Raw genomic sequence first — 26,162 nt, forward strand, 5'->3', positions numbered from 1 at the left:
CCAAAAGTTTAGCCTATGAGCATTTCATATCAACCATGTTCTTCTTCACCATAACTAGTTCAAATGACTTTAAATGAACTAGTTAGAGAGTTGTTCAATTTCAAGGAAATCTTATGTACTACACAAGACACAATTGAAGCAAAGATGATTTGATTCACTTGAATCGGTTCATGAACTTTTATAGCCACGGTTCGCAAACTGCATTCCTTAGTCTTTTTAAGTTTAAGTTCAGAAATCATCTTCAGATATATAACCTTCTTAAGTTCGCAGACTAGGTTCGCGGACTTAAGCAACTGGGCAGAGTTTACAAACTCCAGCAGAAAATCTCGGCAAAAGACTTTCCGCCGGTTCGCGGACGCAACTAGTTCGTCAACTCCAGCAGAATTTCTCGGGATGAGAAGTTCGGCAGTTCGCGGACTGAGTTCGCGGAATTGGCAAAGCCATACTTCCGGTTTCTCTTGATCAACAAAGTTCGCAAACTTTGGTCCAAGGAATAGGACTTATACATAAATGTGTTTCCACAACAATGCTTATGTTCATCACTAGTTATGTAATCTAAACTCTCATTTCAATCATTGAAAAATTCTTAGAGGACGTTATATAGTTGTTACACCATTTCTCGTCAAAGCAATTTTCAAAGTGATTGAAACATATCATGACTTTCGTCACTAGGTAAAGATGAACTTGATCGAAGCAAAAAGCGTACCAACACATATTTTGATATATACATAGACGAGGTATACTCGGCTCGAAATACCAAACGTGTATAATCCAAGTCTATATATATAGCATACGACTTCTTGTCTCAAAGAGTAGGAGATAGAGTAGATAGACTTTTGAGTGATAGATAAGTTCAAGTCTTCACATACCTTTTTGTCGAGAAGTTCCACCGGTTCCTTGAGTAGTTCTTCTGCTTGTATGATGAATCGACATGAAGTCCTTGAGCTCAACTACACTTTCTATCCTAGTCTGAGACTTAGCTATAATAGACTAGAAATCAAGACTTATAGTTTTGATCACTAACATTGACAAACATGCTTGAGATAGAAACGCATGCGAGTTCGACCGACAAATGCTCTAACAAAATGATAATGGGTTGGTGTTGTTTCATGCTAGAACAACCAAGAAAATGAGCTGCAGCTATTGATTTGTGGTGAGAAGATGGAGCTGTTGGTTGATTTAAGTGGCAAATGGAAATGGAGGAGTCAGAATGGTTGTTGCTGAGAAGATATTGATGGAATAAAGGGGATGTATGGTTTTTTGATTCTGTTGATGTCAAGAGAATGAAATTGAAGTCCTGAATGAGTTGTTGTTGATGTTAGAGAGAGTAGAAGTTGTTGATGAGTTTCTAATTGACAGATGCAAGGAAATGCTGGTGATATGCATTTGCAATGGGTTTAGGAGTGATGTGTTCTGCAGTCTCTATTGCTGTTGGCTTGGATTTTAGACGCACTAAAGACGTTGTGGTCTTGCAACTAAATGGATGTGTATTGGTGGTGCTGCTTCAAGGAACTGAAAATGGGTAGCTGTTAGTTTGATGGCTGAGAAGATGCAGGTTATGGTGAATGTGATGTTGAGTTGTGAAGTGGGAAAGAATCGTGGAAAGAAAATGGATGTGTTGGTGATGCTATGAAGAGCAAGGAATGAATGATTATGAGTGTATAAATGTATGCTAGGAGTGCATGGATGGACTAAACAACAATAAAAATAACTGTGCCTGAATTTCACTAAGGCAAGATAACTCATACCAACACAGTGATTCATTGTTCCGACACAGTAAGTAAGATCAAGTTAGTCTAACTTTCCCTGCCATACCAAATCAAGAAAATGCCTATGCGACCAGTTAAAGTCGCAGTCCGCTGCAAATGATGGCACAAAAGGTTTAGCTGCAGCCTGTATTCGTTCATATACACAATACCTGCTTTGATTTTGTAAAACAAATAGAATTTGTTACTCCATTATATTATACAGCTTAAAATAGTTCTCCTGATTGGAAACATAAAAAGTCTGTGCTGGATTTAGGCTCTAGGGGATGCCATCTTATATTCCTATATGTACTTCCATGAGGAGCAAAAATCAGAATGAAGTGAAGTCTGAGTTTTAAAATCATAATGAAGAGAAGTTATGGCTTTAGGAGGTGTTATCAAAATCAGAAAATTTTGATGCTAAAATGGATAATTTTGAGGCACAATCACACCAAATGAAAAATGCATCACGACGGGGCGGGCAAAGTCATGCCACATCAAATAAAAAATCCAACACCAAATGAAAAATATGGTTAAAAGAAAAAGATGTCGTGAATATCCTCAAACAATCCTACAGGGCGAGGCGAAGCCGAGCCACATCAAATCAAAAATCCTAAACGACCTAGCCGCATCAAATCAAAAATCCTAAATGACCGGGAGAGGCGAAGCTGCGATGATTTTCAAGTCCGCCCGGTGCGTACCACGGGCACAAAATCTAATGTTAAATAATTACTCTTTCCGATTCAAAAAATTAATATTTTCACGTGTTATTTTTATCTAAAATCAAATTAAATAAATTTAATATTTTCACATGTCATTTTTATCTAAAAGTAGGTCAAATTAAATAAATTAAGTAAAAGTAATTTTCTTGAGATTAAGGAAGTATATTTTTTTTCGGAACCATAATGACGATGAACAAAACCCAACAAACAATAAAGAAGGAGTATCTTGAGATTATATTGACATATAAATGGCAACGTTATATTTTAAAATCACTCCGGTTTGAGTGTGATAGGTGACTACTGACTTGTTTATGTGTGTTTACACAGGCATAATTTCGGGCCATTTTAGAGTTTATTATTTAAACAACTTAGATACAAATGTAACGGTTATTCATATCCCACCCTAAAACATATATAAATGATTCTTTGATCACCTCCACGAAGCACAAACTAGCTAGTGCGAATATGAAGGTACATAGAACTTTCCAATGAAGTGTGCATGGTAATGAGGGTTTCTCTTTGTAACAGATCAAATTAATCCAAAGTTGGTGCGCAAGTGAATACTTTTCTTTGTCCTCCCCTCATAAAATATTTCTTGTTCCAAACTGACTAACACCCAAACTATATATGGTTTCAAGTGTGAACATCGTGAATTAGAATGAGACCTATTGAGGATGACATTCATAAGGGAAACCACATTCATATTGATTACCTAGCTAAGTCGTCCGCGCTTAGGCTAGATTATCACATGCTACGACTTCATTATCCTTTCCAAATGAAGGTAGATGTATATAAAAAAGGTTGTACGTATAACCACATTTTGTATTTTCTTTGACTTGAAGAGGGAATAAGATTAAATTGTTATCATGTCAACAATTAGTGCTTCTGAATGGACCATGTGCGTTGTATATTTGCGATGTTAATGTCTTAGTTAATTCTATTGCCTACAATATTGATATCACCGTGGATACAAATAGTAGTATCATTGGTAGCTCTTTCATTTGACACCTATCTTGATTCTTATTAGTTTCCTTTGTGTTGCCATTATTACCCTTTAGTTGTTAAATTGACTTAGATTGAGAGAGATGGGCTATAAACCTAGATGGTTAATTGATTAGTTTAATTATTCACATCCCAGTGAGAACTAGCTAGTGAAGTCAGTAGGGAATGAGAAAAAGGGTTTCAGTAAATAGTCATTAATTGTTGAATCTGAGAATGACATTCTGTGTACTCATTCCTTCCTCTCTATCTCTCTCAAATCAATTGATCCATCACCACTATTTATAACGGTGATATCCATGCCAGTTCTCCCACTCACTATATTCAACTCATTTACCCTCTTTCTCTTTCTTTCAACAAAAAATGGTGAAGAAACCAATGGAGTACTTGAAGTATATAGTTGTCATTATTTCTTTCCTTGGAATAATATGTAGTGGAAGTGCTGATCAAGTTAGAGCTAATGAGGCTGGTGATCTTCAAGTGTATGTTGTGTATATGGGTGAGAAAACCCCAAACATGCAAGTTGAAAGTGTTAATACAACTTCCTCATACCAACATGAGGTTTTGTCTTCCATCCTTGGAAGGTATATAGTATATGATTTAATTTCAGCATTATTTTTTTGTTCCTTCTTTTCTTCTCTTCTAAGTGTATAGATATAATAATGCTGATTAGTTTTCCTTTGTTTGTACAAATTTGCAAAACTCAAGTAGCAAGGGCAGCGATGGTTTATACATACAACCAAGGTTTTTATGGATTTTCGGCAAAGTTGACGAAAGCACAAGCTAAGAGAATTTCAGGTTAATCATGATATATAAATAGTAATTTAACTAAGCACTAATCTGAGATTATTACAGTCACTAATTGAGTTTATTCATTTTAACCATCAGATTTACCGGCAGTAGTAAAAGTATTTGAAGATACTGTTTACCAAGTGAAAACTACTAACAGCTGGGATTTTCTTGGACTTCCCTCACCAGTATCCAATGATGCCTCGTCGTACTCCGACCTCCTATCTAAGACCAACATGGGCGGGGATGTCATAATTGGCTTGCTAGATACAGGTAATTATTTCTCTCTATAGGATACAGTAATATTTTGTACCAAATATATAAGTCTCGCACTAAACCGCATGCATGTATGTGCATACAGGTATATGGCCGGAATCAAAAAGTTTCCAGTATGACGAAGATGCCATGGGACCAATTCCATCGAGGTGGAAAGGATTTTGTGACTCTGGACCACAGTTCGATCCCAAAACTTGTAACAGGAAATTGATTGGTGCGAGATTTTATGGTGGTAAAAACTCTTTCATTAGAGAAATTTTATCACCAGTAGATGCAGATGGTCATGGAACTCATGTAGCCGCGACGGCCGCCGGTTATTTCATCAAAAATGCAAGTTTTAATGGTGTGCTTCCACCTAGTATAGCACGAGGCGGTGCACCAAAAGCTAGAATCGCAGTGTACAAAGTTTGTTGGACTTTTGGTTGCCAGTTAAGTGATATATTGATGGGGTTTGACCAAGCAATTAGCGATGGTGTAGATGTGATCTCCATTTCGGTTGGTGGAAAAGCACCATTCACAATCTTAGGAGAGGATGATGTTATTGGGCTAGGTTCATTCCATGCTGTTTCCAAAGGAATCCCTGTTGTTGCTGCCTGCGGAAATGATGGCCCATATGCTCAAACGGTTGGTCATGTAGCTCCGTGGATCGTTTTGGTTGCTGCAAGTACATTGAATCGAATTTTTACCGTCACTATTAACTTAGCAGATAACCAAACGTTCACCGTAAGTACTGTTTCATTCACTCATTAATTTCAGCCAAGAATTACATAGTTACACTATATAGTTTACTCTATAAAAATGAATAAAATTTAACTGAAATTTTGTAGGGTCAAGCGCTGAATGTTGAGAAGACAATTTCTACTAGCTTACTCACTAATGTTAAGTTTAGCCTCAGCTAATTGACTATATCTGCATAATCCCTAATTTTTTAATATAGTTTTAATTCTGATTAACAATCGTCGATTACTGCATGCAGTTGTGAGTCAGTGCTAGTTTCAATTGAGTTTGATCCAGTTGCCAATAAAGTAGTTATGTGCTTTGGTAATGACAAAACTCTGATTCAACAAGTTGTTGAGTCTGTCACTCAGTATAATGCTTCGGCTCTATTACTTGCCACGAATTCCATCGGATCAACCAATGGATGTTATGGTGTGAAAATTCCATGCATTGAAGTCGACTACGAGACTGGAACAAAAATGCATAACTATATAGCTGCTAGAAGTATCAGTGACAATTAATCACCACACAATGCGTTTATTCTTAATATTAAGATAAAGTTTGGTTACTTTATCACACACTAATCAACTGCACTCATACATTGGTGTGCAGGGAACCTCCAATAACAATTGAGGCGACAAAATCAGTAGTCAGTAACCAGATATCCCCTCAGATAGCACTTTTCTCCTCTCGAGGGCCAAGTTCAGTCTCCCCTGCAATTCTCAAAGTATGTTCATGTGTATTAAGTTACTTGTTAATTTATCTAACAAAACATCATTCGTTTTCTTTAATTAATATTTCTCTTTCAATTGTTTTCTGCAGCCGGATATAGCTGCCCCTGGTGTGCATATATTAGCTCAGACTAGCCCGCTATCTAACAACCAACATGACAGCGAAGGATATGCATTTATGTCTGGAACTTCCATGGCCACTCCTCATGTATCTGGAATTGTAGCATTACTGAAGGCTCTGCATTCTGACTGGTCTCCGGCTGCAATTAGATCAGCTATGGTTACAACTGGTAAGTATGTCTGAAAACGGATATCTAAACTTGCGTGCATCATTTTGTATCCCAAGCACTATATATCCATATTGATTGTTGGTCTTGATTCTGCAAGCATCAACGACTGACGCAACAGGAGGACCTATATTATCCCAAGGGTTCCCACCTAAGATTGTTGATCCTTTTGACTATGGTGGTGGTATCGTTAACCCTAATGGATCAGCAGATCCCGGGCTTGTCTATGATATGTACAAAGAGGACTACATCAACTATTTCTGCGCCATGGGGTATGATGCTCCCAAAATTTCCAAAATTGTTGGCCAAGAAAATGTTATCAACTGCCCACCTGCAGACCCAGGCTCTCTGTTAAACATTAATTTTCCATCTTTCTCTATACCTTATCTAATGGGGAATTCAACTTCAGTTACCTTAAAAAGAAAAGTGACCAATGTAGGACCCTTATCTTCCACGTACAAGGTTTTGGTCGAGAACCCACCTGGCGTAACAATTGCAGTAACACCTCCAGTGTTAGTTTTCACCCCCGTGGTTAGGAGAATCTCATTCGCTGTCACTGTATTATCTAACAATGATCACATTCAACTGCCTGCTGGTGTGTACCAATTTGGGTCTATAACTTGGACTGACGGGGATTATCATGTAAGGAGTCCGGTCTCAGTTAGAAGATCTTCTTAGAGTGATGTGATCTGCCTTGGTTATCTTGATTAATTCGGTATTTGGTCAGGTACTTATCTACTACAATAGTGTATGTTTGTTTTAGAATAATTTGTTGTCGGCCTGCTGCTGGTCTGTCTTTGGAATTATCATTGTGTTCCCTAAGTCTGTAATGTGCAACACTCTTATATCCTCCTGCCGTCCCGACTAAGTAAAGATGTTTACTTGATGCATGGCTTGCACAAAAAAGTGGCTGAAAGCGCAGTTTATGTCTAAATTTGTGTCAAAAGCTGACTTAATATTCTGGTACGTAGAGATGCAGCTATATTACAGTGTCTAAAAATATAAGAGCATTAGTGAACAAGCTAAACATGAAAGGTATGCCTGTGTCGACGTCCTCAGTCTACTTGATGCCCTTTACCTAAGCTGTAAAAATCTGGAAATCCATGAACAATATGCACCTGCTAGAATTAGTATCCATACTGAGTTGGTATTTGGCTGTTTACAGAAAAGAGAATGTAAGCTAGAAGAGTTGGAAGTAATACACATAACATTTGCAAGTAATGCACCAAGAATGTCACAAAACTGTACACAAGTTCGGTTATGGTGAAAACCAAAATGGTTACAAAATAATTACTTTGTTGAGTTTCTTCACTAAGCTGCTTGCGAAAGCGCACATAATGTATCTTTATAAGCTTGGGGAACGGAAATATTTTAACATTCAAATAGCAACATATCAATTATTGGCAATTGATATGCAACAAATTGTAAAGTTTCCAAATTTCAATCCCAAGCTAAGTGGAAGGTCCCAATCCCAAAATACCAAACAAGAAGGATGCATTTTTTCTAAATATGTATACGCTGCATTTGATGCAAGGATAAGATGATTATAACTTCACAGTATGAAAGAAAAATGGAGATGCATCTGTGTGAACCTTAAAAAGATAACTTACCACGTAAAACTGAAGCAAAGACAATAATACTGCATGCAGCTCATATTTGATTAGACCAGAGTTAACTCGGTGATGGCATTGGTTGGCGTTGTAGTTATGGTGGTAGTCCTGGCAGTATGGATCCACCTTGCAAATTAATGTAACTAATATAACTAGTTTCTCACCCGTGCGATGCACTAGATCTGTTTATTGTTTATGGAATATTTAATGCTCTTTTTATATAGAGAAAATATTACAAAACCAAATTGTGCAAGAAAATAAAATAAACAAAATTACATAAGTTCTGATCAGAGTTATCTTTATTATAATCTATTGTTAAACAAAAACAAACTTTAAAGCACAATTCAAAATTCTTGATAGTAAAAAAAAATTATTTTATTTTTAGCTCTGCAAATAACAAAGAATTGATTGAAAATAGCAAGCAAAGTAAATTTAAACTATTTAGTCGGGATTAAGCTTCTTTTGGTGAATTGAATAAAAGCATACCATTCGTATCGAATTGAAGATTCACACCCCTTTTGCCTATGGTTTCTTTGTTGTCTTTGTATGTCTCTTCTTCTTTTTTTGTCGATGTGAAGCTCTTCAAGGTAGAGATAAGTATACTTTGCCTTTCATACTGTTCCGCAAGTCTTCTCTGTTCTTCTTTTTGTGAATTTGTTGTTTTCTGCCATTTTTGTTGTTCTCTTTGATTACCGCGTGTAGGTAGTGATACTCGTACTTGTATATATATTATGAAGCTCTTTTAGCTTTATCGTATTTTTTTTTGGGGCTAAAGATCGCTTACACGTGGTTTTTATATACAGAGGATAATTCGGATTTAATGTTTTTTTTCTCTCCATATTTTGTTTCCATATTTTATCTAAATTTTGGTTAAATTCTAAAGATATCTTCGTTACACGAAAAAGATATATTTCCTGTTTATTTAGAGTTTCTAAACAGACGTGGTTCATTTAGGGTAAGAAAGATTTCGTTTTACATGTGGTTTATTTTACCCTAATCTAGAATATAGCTATTGATATTAATTTACTACTTGAAATTTATGGCGGTAAAGATCTAAATTATATGATAATTATCCCACACCATGTAAAGGATGATGGGAAGATTGATTACCCTACGATCAGTTTGTAAATATTCTGGACAAAACTAATAACTTAAGAGTCAATTCAGTCCATAAATAACAGAGAATATCTTCTATTACACGAAAAACTACTTCACAATAACGTTTCGAGTAAAATAATTTATTCTCTGTTCTGAAAATGGTAGCATAAGAGCAAAACTATAAGCACTATAACATTTACAAAAAGGGAAACCATAACAAAGTTGGAATTGTTTGTGATTTCTAAAATCCCATTTAAGAAAATCTATTCCAAATAAAAATAAAAGCAAAACTCATTCCTAAGAAAAAACAAAAGAAAATCTCTAATTAAGTACCTAAATCACTTTAACCTTATATTCATGATTCTCATTCCTATAGGTCACTGCTTGAAGAATAATACGGTCTATAGACCCGGTATTTTCACAAATGTGTTGATGGACAATAGTTTTGGTATATCCATCTTGTACATCATTCTTTCTGATGGTGGTGATTTTTGATTTTGATGGTTCCATAGGTGTATTTGAAATGCCAATGTATGTCGCATAGTTATTTTCATCGCATATTTTCTCTGAATATCTCGCATACTTTATCTAAATATCTCGCAGATTTTCTCTGATATCTCGTAGATTTTATCTGAATAGATCCAATCTATACCTCGTATCCTTGCTTGATTTGAGAACCGCCACATTTCTGAAATAAAGTAAATTCAGATTATACAATTACACACTGCAAGACACCGTATTCTTCTACACAACTCTACCCTAAAGACTTCTACGGACTATTGTTTAGTAGTTGATTGATAATCCTAATCTTGTCCGGCGAAGAAACTAATCAAACTCATATTCAGCGATCATTATAAAATTCACAAAGACTTTTTCCCTTTTTGTTTTACATACCTCAATAACATATAACAATGGATCATCCGTACAACTAATACTCTTTCAACTTGTCGAGTGCACTTTTTACCGATGCAAATCTCGCATAATAGTCACGAATAAACCCCCCAGAAAAATTCAAAATATTTACGGATCGTTGATAAATCACATGTTCTTACGCACCACCAGTTGTTAGACATCCTACATCATTTGTAGCCCGTTGGTCTGCTACCACCTAATATCATTTTTATCACCATCTCTCCTTCACAGACTGCTATCACCAACTACACGCTACTTGCTCGCTTCTGTCCATGCCACCAGCGAAGCAAAGTTTTCTTCTTTTGCATTCTACAAAACAACGTCAAATTCTTAAATTGATTTGCATTAGATTTCAGAAAAATAAACGTACAGTGGAATGAGAAAAACCAAAAAGCTTAAAAATCAACAGAAATCAAGATATTTCTAAAAGATTACATACCCGATAGCAGCAGCGGGCAAAAAAAGAAGCAACACTAGATGGAGAGAAAAAAAAGAAGAATGAATCGATTACATTTTTTAGGGATACCTGCTAAAAAAATAGTAACAAACATCAGATGACAAAAAAAATTGCTTCAAAAATAAAAATCAGATGACAAAACAGTAAAAGAAAATACAAAAGAAAAAAAGTAAAGCGAAAACCGGCACAAAACAGAAAGAGTACCATGCGCGAAAATATATTAAGAATCCCATTAGAATGACATTTGCAGCGCCAAGGTTTCAAGGATACCTGCAAATTACCAGATTCTTTATATAAATTAGTTTTATTTATATTAAGTGAGAAGCGGCTTTGAAGATGCTGCTTGGCTTACGCTCTAATAATTTATATAAAGACACTTCCCATAAATAAAAAGATTTTGTTTTGAAAAGAATACTAATCAATATATAAATATATTTGAGATTTTTTTATTTTTGGCTAGCTGTTCTTTTTCCCATATTGTGTACTTTGGATTACATTTGGCAAGTTCAGGCTATAAAAATTAGTGTTTACCTAATTTATGTAATATTTTATTTCCATAATTTTTTTTTAATAAATTATTTATTGGAATAAAGGAAGGAACTCATACAGAGCTTTTGGTTGGTAGCCTGGCCACAAGCTGGATAGTTATTTTTGGATAGTTATATCTATTGGTTGGACTATTTTTTTTTCCAATTTTGAGTATCTTCTAGATGTCCAAAAATCTATACTTATCGGATTCTATCTTACTCAAAAAATGCAACTTGCCTAAATTTCCTTTTTCCTGATAAAGTTGACGAAATAGCTTTCCTAATTTGAAGGGCCATCTGTTTTTTTTTTCTCTCTGCAAATTTTATTTTCTGGTGATTTTTACTTCTAATGATGTTGTATTATTTTTATGTGGACAGGATTAACAAACTCTTTTGTAAACCCTCGACAGAAGATTTCTTGACTCATGTGTGACATCCACAAATCAGGTATTTTCTTTTAATGATCAATATAAATTTTGTATTTTCTTTTAATACCAAATGAAAGTGTAATGGCACTTAGTACATCAAAAACTATAAAATATTCTAATAAGGTTCCTACTGCAGGTCTGATAGAATCTCTCCCTGCAATTAGAATGGTTCCCTCTTGAAAAGAAGAGGGAAAAGATATTTCTAATAATCTTGCAGAAAATCACAAGGAGACTAACATTAGGAAAATTTAATATGAATCTTTTTCTCATGTCTAGCGTTAATTTGTGGACTTGCATTTTGTTTTTGTATTTGGCTGTGGCGTCTCAAGTTTTTGTTGCTCTTGAGATACCCTGTCTTGCAAGTTAACTTTAGCTTTAGTTTGTTTTTTTTGGTTGGGGGGTACAATTATATGAGTGGTCTTTTTATTTTTCAATCTAATTATATGTAAAGAAATTTACGCACACTGCCTCTCTCCAAAAGTCAATCATGAGTATGCAAATGCGGCATTCTACGAACCCAAATACATCCCCTCTGCAAACTTAACCAATACTGTAGTTCCATTTTTTTCATAATTAATTAAATTTCCAACAAACATCGATGATACAAAACATTGAACAAACAACTAATTAAGCATATACCAGGGAAAGGAAAAACAGGCCGACTAACCGCCATAGCCGTAGATGATCCAGTTAACATACAAAAACTTAGCACCGGATGGAATCCAACTTAAATTATACTCTTGGTCCTCCACACGCATATCATAATTTCAAAAAAGAAAGAATGACATCATATTTTTATTACCGCAAAATCATTAAAACATAACAAAATAATAGATGAGAAGAATATGTACGTATGTACATATTACCAGCCATTATCGCATGAAGATAATGCATATGCTAGATATATAACTATAAACGGGCAAACTAAATTTTGCAACCATAATAGATGAGTCTTCTTCACTTCCAGATCCTTTTATCTTTCTTACATCAATCAAGATCTATTTAGTTACCTGTAGTAACATAAAAAGGGAAAATAAACAAAGAACAATCATATATACACGATCGATAATAAAATTGATCAAAAAACCTTAATTTTCTGATGATTTAGCAACATGTGAAGAAGTAACAACCTAAAATATACAATGGCAAGAGTTGCAAAACATGTTTTACGCCCAAAACATACGTTGTTTGGTTTGATATCGCAAAAATATTTGCAAGAATTAATAGGGGTATACCTTGATGTTGCTTCTTTTTGAACAACTACAACAGGTGCATGATCGAGGATACCTGCAAAACAAAACGAAAAATGTCACAAAAAATCCTAAATCGCAGGAAAAAGAAAAGAAATAACAACAAAATCTTAAAAAGCAATGCGGAAACAAAAGGATTTTGGCTAAAAATGGAGTTTGGGTTTGTTTGAATGCTTTATATAGAGACACCAAACCCAAAAATAAAATGATTTTGTTTTTGATATAATATTAATTAATATCTAAGATTATCTGGAATTTCCTTTTTATTTTGAACATAATATTAAGCAAGATCTACATTTTTCCCAATTATATCCATCTATTGTAATATTTTTGGCAACTTCAAGTAAAGAAAATAAAAAATTTACCTATTGAAGTATACTTATTTGCCAATCGTAATCGAAAGTATCTTTATTAGTGCATTTAATTTAATATTTTTCTGAATAAGCAATATTAAAAAGTATAATAATAAAATCAGGATATTTAGAAGAAAAGAGATATTATTTCCGCACTTGTGTGCAATTTTTTTTTTTGTAGTTTATACTTCGGATAGCCATTATTTTTGGATACTTGCATGTACTTGTTGCAATTTTTGTGTCTAAAAGATATTCTACATCTCATAATAGAATCTTTTTTTGGTTTGTATTTACGGAATGAATAAAATTAATTTTAAAATCATTATTATTATTGCATTTTTCTACTAAAGCTTTTGTTTTTCTATTCTAAACTTTTTGTTTCATATCATGTATTGATCATCACGATTTTCTATTAATTATTTTGTATCTTTAATATTATACAGGACCAACAATTAAATGTTCTACCAAAGGAGAGGCAAATTCGAATTATTGGTATGTATCCGCGACTCTAAACATTTTTATTTTTAATTTGGGCTATTGACTCATATTTGGTTCAAGCATGATTTAGCTTCATTGTTGAATCGTTTTTGTAATTTCATTTGGAGTTGTAATTGTAAATTACAATTAGAATTATAATTTATTTAATTATTAGTAGTTTGGAACTATAATTAAAATTAGTTTCATTGGAATAAATGTAATTGAACAATGGACATTGTATTTTTTTTATATGATTGATTTTATTTGTGATTAAATCATGATTAATAATGCATATTTCTATATGATTTTATTTTAATTTGTTTGTGAAATTCTATGTTAGATTGAATTAAAATAAAATATATTTTGATTAATTTTTCAATATATTTTTGGAAATAATTTTTGTGGAATGTGATTGTATATAAAATATTTTGTAGGGCAAAATATATCTTCTTGGATTTTCTTTTCCAGAATTTTTCTACAATTACCATAAAAATAAAAATGGTGGGGCCAGAATCAACTAGAAGCTCCGGTTAACCACGTCGCTCGGAAAAATTCTATTTTTATATAAAAAATGTGTCATCACTGATCAAATTTTACTACTCCATTTTGTTGCATATCGATCGCCAATAATGGAAACTGTTTGTTAATTGGTTCTTGGGGCTGGTCAGTGGTCACCATCATTCATCTTCCGTGTAGATGTCATCCATGATTCATCATTGTTGTTATTGCAGCAGCAACAAACAAGTGATGGTGATTGGTGCTACAATCATTCAAAACTTGCAATATAGGACTCAATAGTACTAGGCTAACATCATCAAGGTGGCAAAAAAATGCGGATGGAAATGCGAATTTTTGCAAAGTGTTGGCTCGTTTTATTTCTTTTCCTTTAGGATTTTTTGAGTTTAACTTTAGGTGGTTTCTTGCTAGAGCATGTGCAATAGACCTTTTTATTTGCAGGTTTTGAGTTGCTCTTTTGTGAGCTTGCTTCATATATATATATATATATATATATATATATATATATATATATATATATATATATATATATATATATATATATATATATATATTATTTTTGTAACTTTGGTGTCACATCTTTTTTTTTTAATAAAATTTACCCTTTTCACTTCAAGAAAATCAACTAATCAAGGAACCAAAACTTTGGCAACATGACCGAAAATCAGAGAAAAATAAAAAAGAGAAAGTTTTGGTTTTCAGTCATGGTATTGGTGCCACAATCATCCAAACCTTATAACATCGAATCCAGTAGTATTAGACTAACATTATTAAGGTAGCAAAAATTTGGCATTCTACATATGTTTTAAAAGGTCAGTCAATCCATTCGATCTAAGCAGATACACATCAAAAAAAAAAAAAAACTTAAGATTCTCTTCTAAAACATCCAAAAAGACACCAAGAATTTGGATGATCTTTTTTTCTTCCAAATCTTAAACAACAACTAGGCAAATGAAATGGACATTATTTTTCTGTTTTAAAATTGTCATGCTACCGAAAACAAAAACCAAATATAAAAATTTAATGAAGGACGCTTTTAGGATATATAATTGTATCCAGTTGAATTTAGTAATTCATTGACATACTAGAACACCGATACCACGCTGGGGAGGGCTGACCGATGAAAAAAGGAAACACTGCTGTAATTGGGGTATAAAAGAAAATTTGTGTATGAAGTGAAAGTATCACTTTTTCTGAAACGAAGGGAGTACAATTTTTTATCAGTTGCAGTGGAAAATTAGTTGATGCATAAACCAAAATACAACTACATAATTTGTTACGCATCTTTTGTGGTGGTTTGCATAATGGCTATGAAATCAATTTTTGAAAATAGTGCCTAAAATAATAAATACTTCCGAATTTTTCGTAAAAACTTTAAATTTGATATTGTTGTTTGTATTCATTGTTAAATCTCTTTAAAATCTTTCCAACGAGATAAAATTTGTAAAATTCCAAGACAAGGATTTTTAGATATGTTATATTCTAGTTTGCTTGTCAATTATACTCCTGAAAAAATATGATACATCTTGTGAAATAGAGAAAGAGGAGGAGACACAAAGTAGAGGGAAAGAAGAGAGAGAGAAATCTTATTATGCGTGTACAATACAAAGATTTATGACTCTATTTACAGAGCTTACATGCTTGGTGTCCAAGTAATAGGGTCCCACTAAAGTGGGCATCTATATAAACTGTCGTTTATAACACTCCCCCTAGATGACCATTGTATCTAAGCTAATTACCTTATTAAAACCTTATCATGAAAATCCGAAGGGACAAAACCTAAGGGAAGAAAAAGAGTACAATTATGAGAAATCTTAGAAAAGAGTTGGACATGTAGAAGTTGCCTCGTTAAAACCTTGACAAGGAAAATCCAGTGGGACAAAACCTTGACGAAGAAAAAAGAGTACAACGTGATAGTCCAGTAAAATACATTTCCCCCTGATAGGTACTTCAGTTAAATCTTAGCTTGCAAATCTTTGAGTCGTGACTTCCAAATTTGATGAACTAATTTCTTGAATGAAGAAGATTCTTGTTCTTTCGTAAAGAAAAGTGCTACTTGATGAAGTCTTCTTTTGTGTTAGTCTTCTAATAATAGTTTTCTCGAGTCTCTATGCTTCTTTAAATACATTGACGACTTGTATTTTGGGTTGCTCGATTCTCTGAGATGATTTGTAGAAATAGTTAATATAGTTTCTTCAACAAAAGGCCAAGATGTAGACACATTATCATAACTGAAAAAAATTGTATTTGTGGTCATATCTTATGTGGATCAGATTAACGTTCAAATTCCCAAGGGATTGTTACGTTGATTCGGTCTAACAAAATGACCTTGTTACTGGTGGGAATCCACCAAACAATCGAAATTGATACAACTCCTCCTTAGATGACCACCAAGTTGAATTAAATTTCCTGACTAAAACCTCGCCAGTAAAACCCAATGGGAAAAAACTTGGAAAAAGAAAAAGAGCAAAAATACCAACATTTTGAAAGAAAAAAATGTCAACGAGATGTTGCCTCGTTAAAACCGTGTCAGGAAAAACACATGGGACAAAACCTGAAACGAAGAAAAAAGAGTACAACTTTTGACGTAATATAGATGGTAATTAACTCAACTATATGTGTGTTATAGAAAACAAGAACCAAAATCGTAACTATAGTCTATATCAAATACGAGTTTAAGATAGCATAATTCTTACTACAAATTTAAGAAAGAAAAATAATAGAATTTATGTTGCTAAAGCGTGGATTTTAGTGTTTTTATGGAATCTTCAAGAGGCCTATGAAGCTTACATAATCAACTAATTAATCTGAATTTTTGGTCTTTTACCAAATTTTTAAACACATAAAGGATTCTTAAACCCCATGTAATCGTGTCAGGTGGTTGTCTGAATATAATTTCAATCCTATAAGGATTACAATTGAATATGTTATCTGATCACATACGAGTCCTTTAAGGACTACCACGCTGATCGTATCGTATAAGAAGAACAATTATTGAACCAATCCTAGGGTTTGACCATATAACCCGCAGTCGCTCTTAAAAAGATTTTTTTTCTCTTAATACATAATATGACTAACACCAACCTATAATTTTCAGGCACGGCACTTTCAGGTTGTCGAGTCTATCTAGGATCCTTATATTACGTTAGTTGAGAAATTAAAATAATCCAATCTAATTCAGATTGAATGCCAAGGTATTAACAACCACCATCATTTATTATTCACTAGCTACTATAAATGAATATTCGACAATATTAACTAACAACAATCCCGCATTCTCAAGTGTATGAACTGTGAAAAAATCACAGAATTACTGGTACCAGCGCCCGCAGGTATTATAATCTCCCCATCTTCTAGTGAGGAGATATGAACTATGAAAATTTGGATCTTGTTTTGATAGACTTTATTTAAGTACTATCTGTAGCTTATTCTTAAACACTACTTTTTCTATATGTGATTGGATTTTCCTTTCAAGAGGCGTAAGCTTATATAAAAGAAAAATGAGACATTTCAAACCTACTATTAGTGACATTCTTTTTTGATTTGATCATGTGGGAAGAGAAATTGATATAACTTTTAAGTTAGTTAACACAAGTTTCTGATAGTGTATTTCTCCCCCTGATCATGGTGGAAATCTTTTTCAACTCATAAACGAAAATTTCGAATTTCGTTAAGTATTATCCGATCAATTCGAGACATATACTCATTATGAAATATTTCTTTCGACGTTAAAAAAAATGCAGTCATCACATACATACATATTTACGACCAACTATTGATTGCTTTAGGAATAAAAACAAAATATAATTATATGTCAAAACCAAAACCAAAAGCATTGAAAATATGCAAATAAATCTCGATAACATCGTGACACCAAAGGCCAACGAGATATAAATTTAGAACGAATTATCGACACTTTCTTTACAAAAATATATTAATTTAAGATCAATTTAGTGACTAATAATATTGGTAACAAGCCGGATGCACACCCGTTGATCTTTTGTGTCCAACCATATTTCAACATCAAGTTGAACGGCCTTAATTTAGAAGATTAGTATTAAGAAGAAGAAAATTTGCACAACATCCCTCGGGAATTCAGCAGTAGGTGTTTGCAATTGGTTTATACCGTAATAACATTATCAAACTCTTGGCTTATAGATAAAGTCAAATCCAATTAGTGTAAATGATTCTTTTGAGAAAAATAAAGAAATCATCTACTTTTTAGTTGATAAAGATTTCTTTGAAGGAATATAAATCAATAACCAAAATTGGCTTAAAGTTCTTATTAGAATGCATTTTTTACGTCTAATTAAGGAGAATTGATGGGGAAAACCGACATCAATTGGTTTGTACAATTAACAAAATTGTGCTGACAAATAAAAAATAATATTGTCGTTTTCAATATCGCATAGTCAACTTTGAAGCTGACGGATGGTTTCTTGCAAAATATAAAATAAAAATAGAAACCATTAATCATATGATCTTTGTCTAATGGACAAAGATACCAAATTTAATTAGATGAAAGTTTATGAACCATAATATGAGTAGTTACCGTAAATGTTTTTAGATTGCGATAACACCAATTTGTGGAGATTACAATTTCAATAAAGGAAAAGAAAATTGTGTAAACCATCTTTCGATGGATTTATTTTTCTTTTCTCTATGAAAAATTTAGAGAAGAATAAAATACTAATTTTTGGTGAGGAATAAAAACTGTAAATCATTTTTTAATGGATTTTTTTTCTTTCTTTCTCTATAATAATTAGAGAGGAAAAGTAAATCAATCTCTTGGTTACCTATGTACGACAATATACAATAATATCAATCAATTATATAACAAAATCAATTGATTACCCAATTGAGATGAATTATTTTATTAATGAATAACTCAAATCATATAGTTTGGAAAACTAAAATTAAAAAAATAAATTGACCAAACATTAAGTTTTAGCAACTTATCTCTCAATGGTACACGTAAAGCAATATATCATTGTACTAGGAGAATTTAATATCCAACCAAGATCAAGTGGGCGTTGATTTCAAGATTACACGATCATCAAAGAGTGCAATTCTAACCTTCTGTTCAGTGAGACTCATTAAGGTCAAAAACTCGTTAACAGTTTTTGAATGGACAATAGAATAAGAAAATTGTTGAAGTAATGATAGTGGTGGATTTCCACCCCACATTTATTACACTATCGTTACAACTACTTCATGTAACTCTATACTAAAGGATGCATGGTGTATGGTACTAGTACATGCATGTACTAATTCCTTTCTAACGCTACATTAAATACATACTCTATTGTACGCATATAAATAGAGATCTTCCACAATGTACTCAATACACATATCGATCAATAAGAACTTCTTTTATTTCTCTCTCAATTATCTTTGTCTATGACACATTATCAGTACCTTGTTCTTTGTTTCTAATTGAGCATTAACTCTTCACAAACAAAAAGTTGTTGGCTTCATTCCTAAATCAAGTAGGATTTTTTCTAAAAGAATGAGTTATATTTCAACCATTCCTTAAATTATCATATATTTATTTACTCTTGTTGAAATATATTTATCTCATCTATCACATGACATCATAATATCTTGTACTCTTTGCTATCACATGCTTGAACTATTTATTTTAGTTAGACCAAAAGTTTAAAGAAAATAATCCATCTGATTTTTACTAATTTATTTTCAACTTGAAAGTGATAGCTTATTTGTTTCTTTATCACATGCTTGACTCCTAACATGAAAATGACATGTTGTCTTCTTTTACCACATGATAGACAAGAGTTATTTATATTTATTGAAAAACCAAACTTTAATTTTGAAACCCATGTCATTTGTGTATGCATGTATCAATATTCATTACTTTTTAGTGCATGTATTCCTCATCAATGCTATGAAGCCATACATTTTTTTTTAACGGACCTGTCTTCAATTGACTATTTTGTCAATCTTATTACAAAATTGTCTACAATTTTCAAACTATAAAGAAAATTGGTTTGTGAACGGTTTTCCCCTGTTAAAACCATGAAGAACTTTGGTTATTTAATTTTATGGACTTGGTTATGACCATAAATTGGACTAAGACATACCCGTGTTACACACACACAACCATAAAGAAATTTGGTTTTGGTATCCATATGGCTATCCAGTTCTAATAAGTTCATTTTGACCATAAAGAAATTTGGTCTGTGTATGATAGTATGGGAATTGGTCATACTAATGTCATTTAACCTTGGCTTATATAGATGAGCAAGACAGAATCAATCCGACGGGAATTTGGACTATTGGATTCAGATGGACTTGGATATCACCGTTGGATGGCTGATGTGGAGATCGCTTTTGTAGAAAAATAATGCACCCACGCCATCAAACCTTCTAATAACAAAGATGTTGTCACAGCAACGGAAAAAAAAATGGCTGAATCCCTCCGATATTTGAAGAAACATATTGACCATAAACTCCTTTGGGGATACCAACACTTAAAGTATCTGAAAAAACTGTGGGATGAACTAGCAAGCCGTTTTGAGAACATCAAGGATTCCTTTCTCCCACAGTTGAATGAACAGTGGAATTACATCCGGTTTCTTGATTATGTGAAGGTAGGTGATTCCCAGAAAGACATGCTTAAGTGATAGACACATTTTTGTGACCGAATTGTCCTCAATTTTCAGTATTGTTGGTACTCGATTTTCTACTTATTATGGTGTTTTATGTGTTTGTAGGTATTTTTGGAAAATAAACATTTTTGGAAAATTCAGCTCCAAAAGTTGGTATAGGCACCCGGAGGACACATGTTATTCGGACTCTCAGTTTTTGGATAAGGGGCACCCCAGGGAGCCAACTTCGAATCGCACCCCATTACTGGTTAAGGGGGCTCCATCTTCTTCCTTGATTTAAAAAGAAAAATTGGCGGGAAATTTGGTTTCAACGGTAAAAGATTTATTATCTTTAAGATAAGAATATCTTCTTGCCTTACAAACATGAAGTGTTGAAAAAAAAGAAGGTATCTTGTATTAAACAAGAAATATATTCTTAGAAGATTTTATCTTGGATTTTATTCTGCGAATTAAAGAAGATATGGGTTTAGTAAAGATATATATAGAATAAAGAGAAGGAAAAATTCTTGAAGATATTTTTGATTAAAAAGAAGAAGATTTTGGAGTTATGGAAGAATATATTTGAGTGATGTGTATTTGTGTGTATAAATAGAGAGCTAGAGAGCACTTTTGGGGAGAGTTTTGGGAGAGAAAAGAAAATCAATGCTTTAATAATTTTCTCACATTTTCATCATTTGTAAACCACTTTTTGAGCCATGAATAAATATTTTAAGTGTGTTTTCACCATGCGGAGCTAGACCCCATCACTGGGACAATGGAGGAAGTTGTATTTTATCCTTGGGTAATTTAATTAATTCCTTATTTACTTTTTGCATCGATTTTAAATGATTTATAATTTCTATTAATCAATTTTTATCTTGTTTGATAGTGTATGCTTAGTCTTAGGTGCTTTTGATACACTATGCTTGTAATTTACAATTGATGTTTTACGAAATCTATTTTGGCAAAGAATAGAGTTAATATTTCTTGTGTTTGGAGCTATAATTGCCTAGGATTAATTTCTGAACCACTTGAATATGAAAAACAGTGAAATCCCGAGTCCCAGTAAATTCTTCATCGCGTGACAATATTTATATATATATTTTTCTTTTATTTTAGTTTATTAATTCTTAAAATCAATCTCATCAAGTCCGAGTGAACGACAACTCTATTTACCACTATATAAAATTCGATCATTTTTGGCGGCGGCGACGCGGATTTGTTTATATATTTGTTTTTAGATTTTATTTTATTTGTTCTTTTTTACGCGTTTTGGTATTTTTGTTTTCTTTCAGATTTGGAGCTAAGCTAAAGGAAAAGTGAAAGTTCTGAAAAGAAAGGAAAAACCCAAAAAGGAAAGAAAAGAGAAATCCAAAAGGAGTGAAGAAGAAGATTTTGTAAATTTTTTTTTTTTTTTAGAAACTCTAATTAAGGTTTTTATTTTTGTAATATTTTATTTTTGGACATTTTTTTTTCTTCTTTTCTTTTGGACATTGAACATTGAACTTTATTTTTAAAACCCTACGGAAGGGTAGTTTTAAATAAACTGTTTGCAGAGAAGGACGGCGATTATGATATCGCCTCGGCCCCTCGGGTTCGTACATGACATAGGAGTCATGGCTCGAGTCGACTTCAACAGTTCATCCCCCGTCAGGAATGGGAGGTAAGAATTCTAAACACCCGCGAATACCTTGTCAACGGGTTTACTAGATGATTTCGTATGCATATAAGTTGAGGACCTGAAATCGGATTTAATTTTCTAGTAAAGGGCAAGGCCTAGCCAAATCAAGATAAGGACTCGGATTTCATCACCGTTTCCTTCTTTCCCGCCTTAGGAACACGTAACCTACGCGAACCTAAGCCTTAAAATATGGACTAGAACGAGACCGATAGGGTAACGAGCTTATTAGGAAAGTCGTTTGAAAAATATTGGTTACTCTTTTGAGCATACTTTGAAGTTTATGATGGTTACTGTGAGTTGAATATGCCGCCTTGTAACGCCGGTGAGGCCTTGGGTATCAAAGCTCCACTGAGCTTCCCTCGTCTCTATTCAACTTACTTTAACTCGCACTGATTCCAGAGAGGTTTGCTCAGATTGTAACGAATTCCTTTTCAAAAGAATAGAAGCTAGTCTATAAACAATCTAAGTGGAGCCATCATGCTTTTTGTTTTCTAGACAAAATAGGCTTGTTGTGGTCGAGTCAGCCTTCTTTGTGTTTGTTTAGAATTCCTTTGCAGTTAGGATGTCTAACTGGTATAGCCAATACAATAATTATCCAACTGAACAACATGGACATTACTCTTTTTATGATCATAGTGTGAATAGTGGTTGGGCACGCCAACCTTTTCAAGGTTTTGGGTCATACCATGGTCATCCCAATTATTATCCACACGCGCATCGGTCTTACGGGCAAGAAGATTATAATACTAGTTCTTCCTATTTAGAGGATACAATCAAACTATTGAAAAGTAATCCTTTTTATGATCCTTCAGTTCCTATTCCTTCTCTAGAAGAGTCTCTCAGGAATTTAGCTGAGTCATCACGTCAGTTAGCTGAATCGACATACAAATTAGATGATGTGAACAACGTAGTTATGGACGAAAGAACTGCAGCAACGACTGAATCTTCTTTGGAAGATATCCTCAATAGGTTAAGTGAAAACTTAGATCCAGCACTTAGAGAGCTTTCTTTAGAAGAGACCCTTGAGAGGATAGTTGCTCGAAATGACTTGAATTTCCAATATAATATATCCAATAATACTCTTGAAAATGAGGATATTTATTTGCATAATCAAGATATCGAGGTTAGAATTGGTGACACTCCTTGTGTAGATGAGGTTCATCCATTTCCATGTTATGATAATGATGAGTATGATGTGGACAATGTTGATGAAGAGTCTGAAGTATTTAGGCATGGTGATCAGGAATTTGTTACTCCTATTGAGATTGATAATGATAATGATATTTCTGGTTAAAATCCCGATAATTGTAAATTTTATCCACCTATTCAAAAGGACGGGGATTTGACTAGAGATAATACCGTTTTAGACGAAGTTGTACTTCCTTTTGATTACAAAGCAAATGATAGTTTAGAGGAACTAGTTTATCCTGAAAATATTTTTTTCGAGTCTAGAAATTTAGAAACTCTACTCTTAGAAGAAAATTAACTCGTAGAGATGATTGAGGATGAACCTGACTTAGAAGAATCAATTGACCATTTCCAGGAATCTGATGACCTAGAAATTAGGGAAGTTGTCACTAGTCTTTCTAGAGACACTGAAAACTCTAAGTTTGGGGGTGATCATCATTCTCCATGTGCTTTAACTCTTAGAAAGGTCCCTCACTTGGGACTTGACATATGTGCCTCAACCATTTTATAAGATTATCTTCATATGCGTTTTCCCGAACCTAATAATGTCCAAGAAGAAGTTCAGTTGTTAGAAACCCATCCTCTGGTTGATGTGGTTTACCCAGGCTATGATACCCAGATTTATTTTGTTTTCCCACCAAAAACTTTTATTCCAATTGTGGGAACGTTTGAATTTGAAATGTATCAGTTATTGAGTTTTGAGACTAAACCTAATTACTTTAGGAGATTAGGGTCGACACATTTGTTTAAAGAAGACCACCTCTTTCATTGTGGTCAGCTGTGTGAGTCAAATATGATTGACTTAGAGGATCCCCAATTATTCAGGCTTTTGTTATGAGCTTTTAAGTTCTTAATTGAGTACTTCCAGACCCTTCAGCCTGATCTTCAGAATTCCTTGGAGGAAATCCAACCAATGAAAACTTTTTATGTAAACCCTTTTATAGAGCCTGAACCTGAACCACAACTAGATGTAGTTTTCTTAACCTGAACCACAACTAGATGTATGTTCGGTATCTTCTTGGTCTGTTGCAGTTTCCTCTTCTTGTGGTTAGCACTTTTTGATCCAGATGACCCACAGTTATTCTGGCTACTGCTTTATGATTCTATGAGGTGATTAATTATTTCCGATGTCTGGCTGGAGACTTTAAACTTATCACTTCTTGGGAGGTAACCCAATCTCATGCAACACGGTAATATCTTTCCTTAACTCTTTTGCTTCGAGTGGTAACAGTTTCTCCTTGTTCATGCTTTTAATTTTATCTTTAGAACATTGAGGACAATGTTAGATTTAAGTTTGGGGTATGGGAGAAACTTTTTAGTTGCAATAAATAAACTCCAAATCCTAGAAATTTATGTTTATTAAGGTTGGCACTAACCAATCTAAGTGGATAGGAAAATCTTGGTTATAGGAGTTGAGGAACCAATATGATTAGATGGAAACATCTAAAGAGTCTATTCATAAAAGCACACAGATCGGGTGTTAGAATTAAAAAAAAAACATGGTAGTTTCGCCATATCTCGTTGAATCATAATCCTTCTGTTTTTATTTTTAAGTGATTTGGTGGGCACACGATTCAACTCGTTACCATTGCTAGGGTGAAATAGAGTGATTGAGATACCACAAAAAAAAAGAAAAAAAAAGTTGAGACCAGACCATCAGACCAACCGGAATAAATTCAATAAAGTCGACCACTGGTGCCCTTGTATATGCCAGTTGTGTTGACCTAAAATTAGGTTTATCGACCACTGGTTTCCTTGTATTTTCCAGTTGTGTTCATATTAGTCAGACCGGTATCTCAGTCCATTAGGATAGGTTCATCTTGGCAGAGGCCTTCAGACAGATATGGGAAACACCGTTCACTTTAAACCATCTATTTTTTTCTCTTTATCCATCTTCTTGATCTTTTCATGTGATTGGTTGACTCCGGTTATGATGTCCAGAAACTATCTGAGTAGAGCTCTGTCACTTATATATGAATTTTAGTATGCTTGAGTGCAAACTCGTGTACAACAATTGGAATTTCGCATCAGGGTACTTCCTCCTATAGTCAATGATTGTATGCCAACCAAGGAGATTCTTTAGTACCTTCCAAGGTTCTGCGTAGATATCTAGGGTCTGGAGTAAAGGTATTGTGAGTACACCTCTGGTAAACCCTCCGGAGACAACACTCCCCCGCTAGGGCCACCTAGCGGTTTAACGGCTTGCTACACGTGCTAAGTGTAGTCATTTTATTTTCTAGATTAGATTTGCTCGAGGACTAGAAAATAATAAGTTTGGGGGTATTTGATAGACAAATTTTTGTGACCGAATTGTCCTCAATTTTCAGTATTGTTGGTACTCGATTTTCTACTTATTATGGTGTTTTATGTGTTTGTAGGTATTTTGGAAAAGAAAAAATTTTGGAAACTTCGGCTCGAAAAGTTGGTATAGTCACTCGGAGGACACATGTTATTCGGACTCTCAGTTTTGGATAAGGGGCACCCCAAGGAGCCAACTTCTAATCGCACCCCATTACTGGTTAAGGGGGCTCCATCTTCTTCCTTGATTTGAAAAGAAAAATTGGCGGGAAATTTGGTTTCAACAGTAAAAGATTTATTATGTTTAAGATAAGAATGTCTTCTTGCCTTACAAACATAAGTTTTGAAGAAAAAAGAAGTTATCTTGTATTAAACAAGAAAGAAATTCTTAGAAGATTTTATCTTGGATTTTATTCTGCGAATTAAAGAAGATATGGGTTTAGTAAAGATATATATATAATAAAGAGAAGGAAAAATTCTTGAAGATATTTTT

The 26,162-nt window shown here is 33.6% G+C and overlaps 1 protein-coding gene across 1 annotated transcript; it reads left to right on the forward strand.

Annotated features, from left to right (window-relative positions):
* Nucleotides 1-5,562: 5,562 nt before the first annotated feature.
* LOC113346364 (subtilisin-like protease SBT3.9) lies at nucleotides 5,563-6,944 on the forward strand. Its single transcript, XM_026589906.1, has 4 exons — nucleotides 5,563-5,618; nucleotides 5,861-5,975; nucleotides 6,071-6,269; nucleotides 6,367-6,944. Exons 1-4 carry the CDS (start codon nucleotides 5,563-5,565, stop codon nucleotides 6,942-6,944), a joined length of 948 nt encoding a protein of 315 aa, XP_026445691.1.
* Nucleotides 6,945-26,162: the final 19,218 nt, after the last annotated feature.

This window comes from Papaver somniferum, unplaced genomic scaffold (assembly GCF_003573695.1).
Source record: "Papaver somniferum cultivar HN1 unplaced genomic scaffold, ASM357369v1 unplaced-scaffold_99, whole genome shotgun sequence".
NCBI lineage: Eukaryota > Viridiplantae > Streptophyta > Magnoliopsida > Ranunculales > Papaveraceae > Papaver > Papaver somniferum.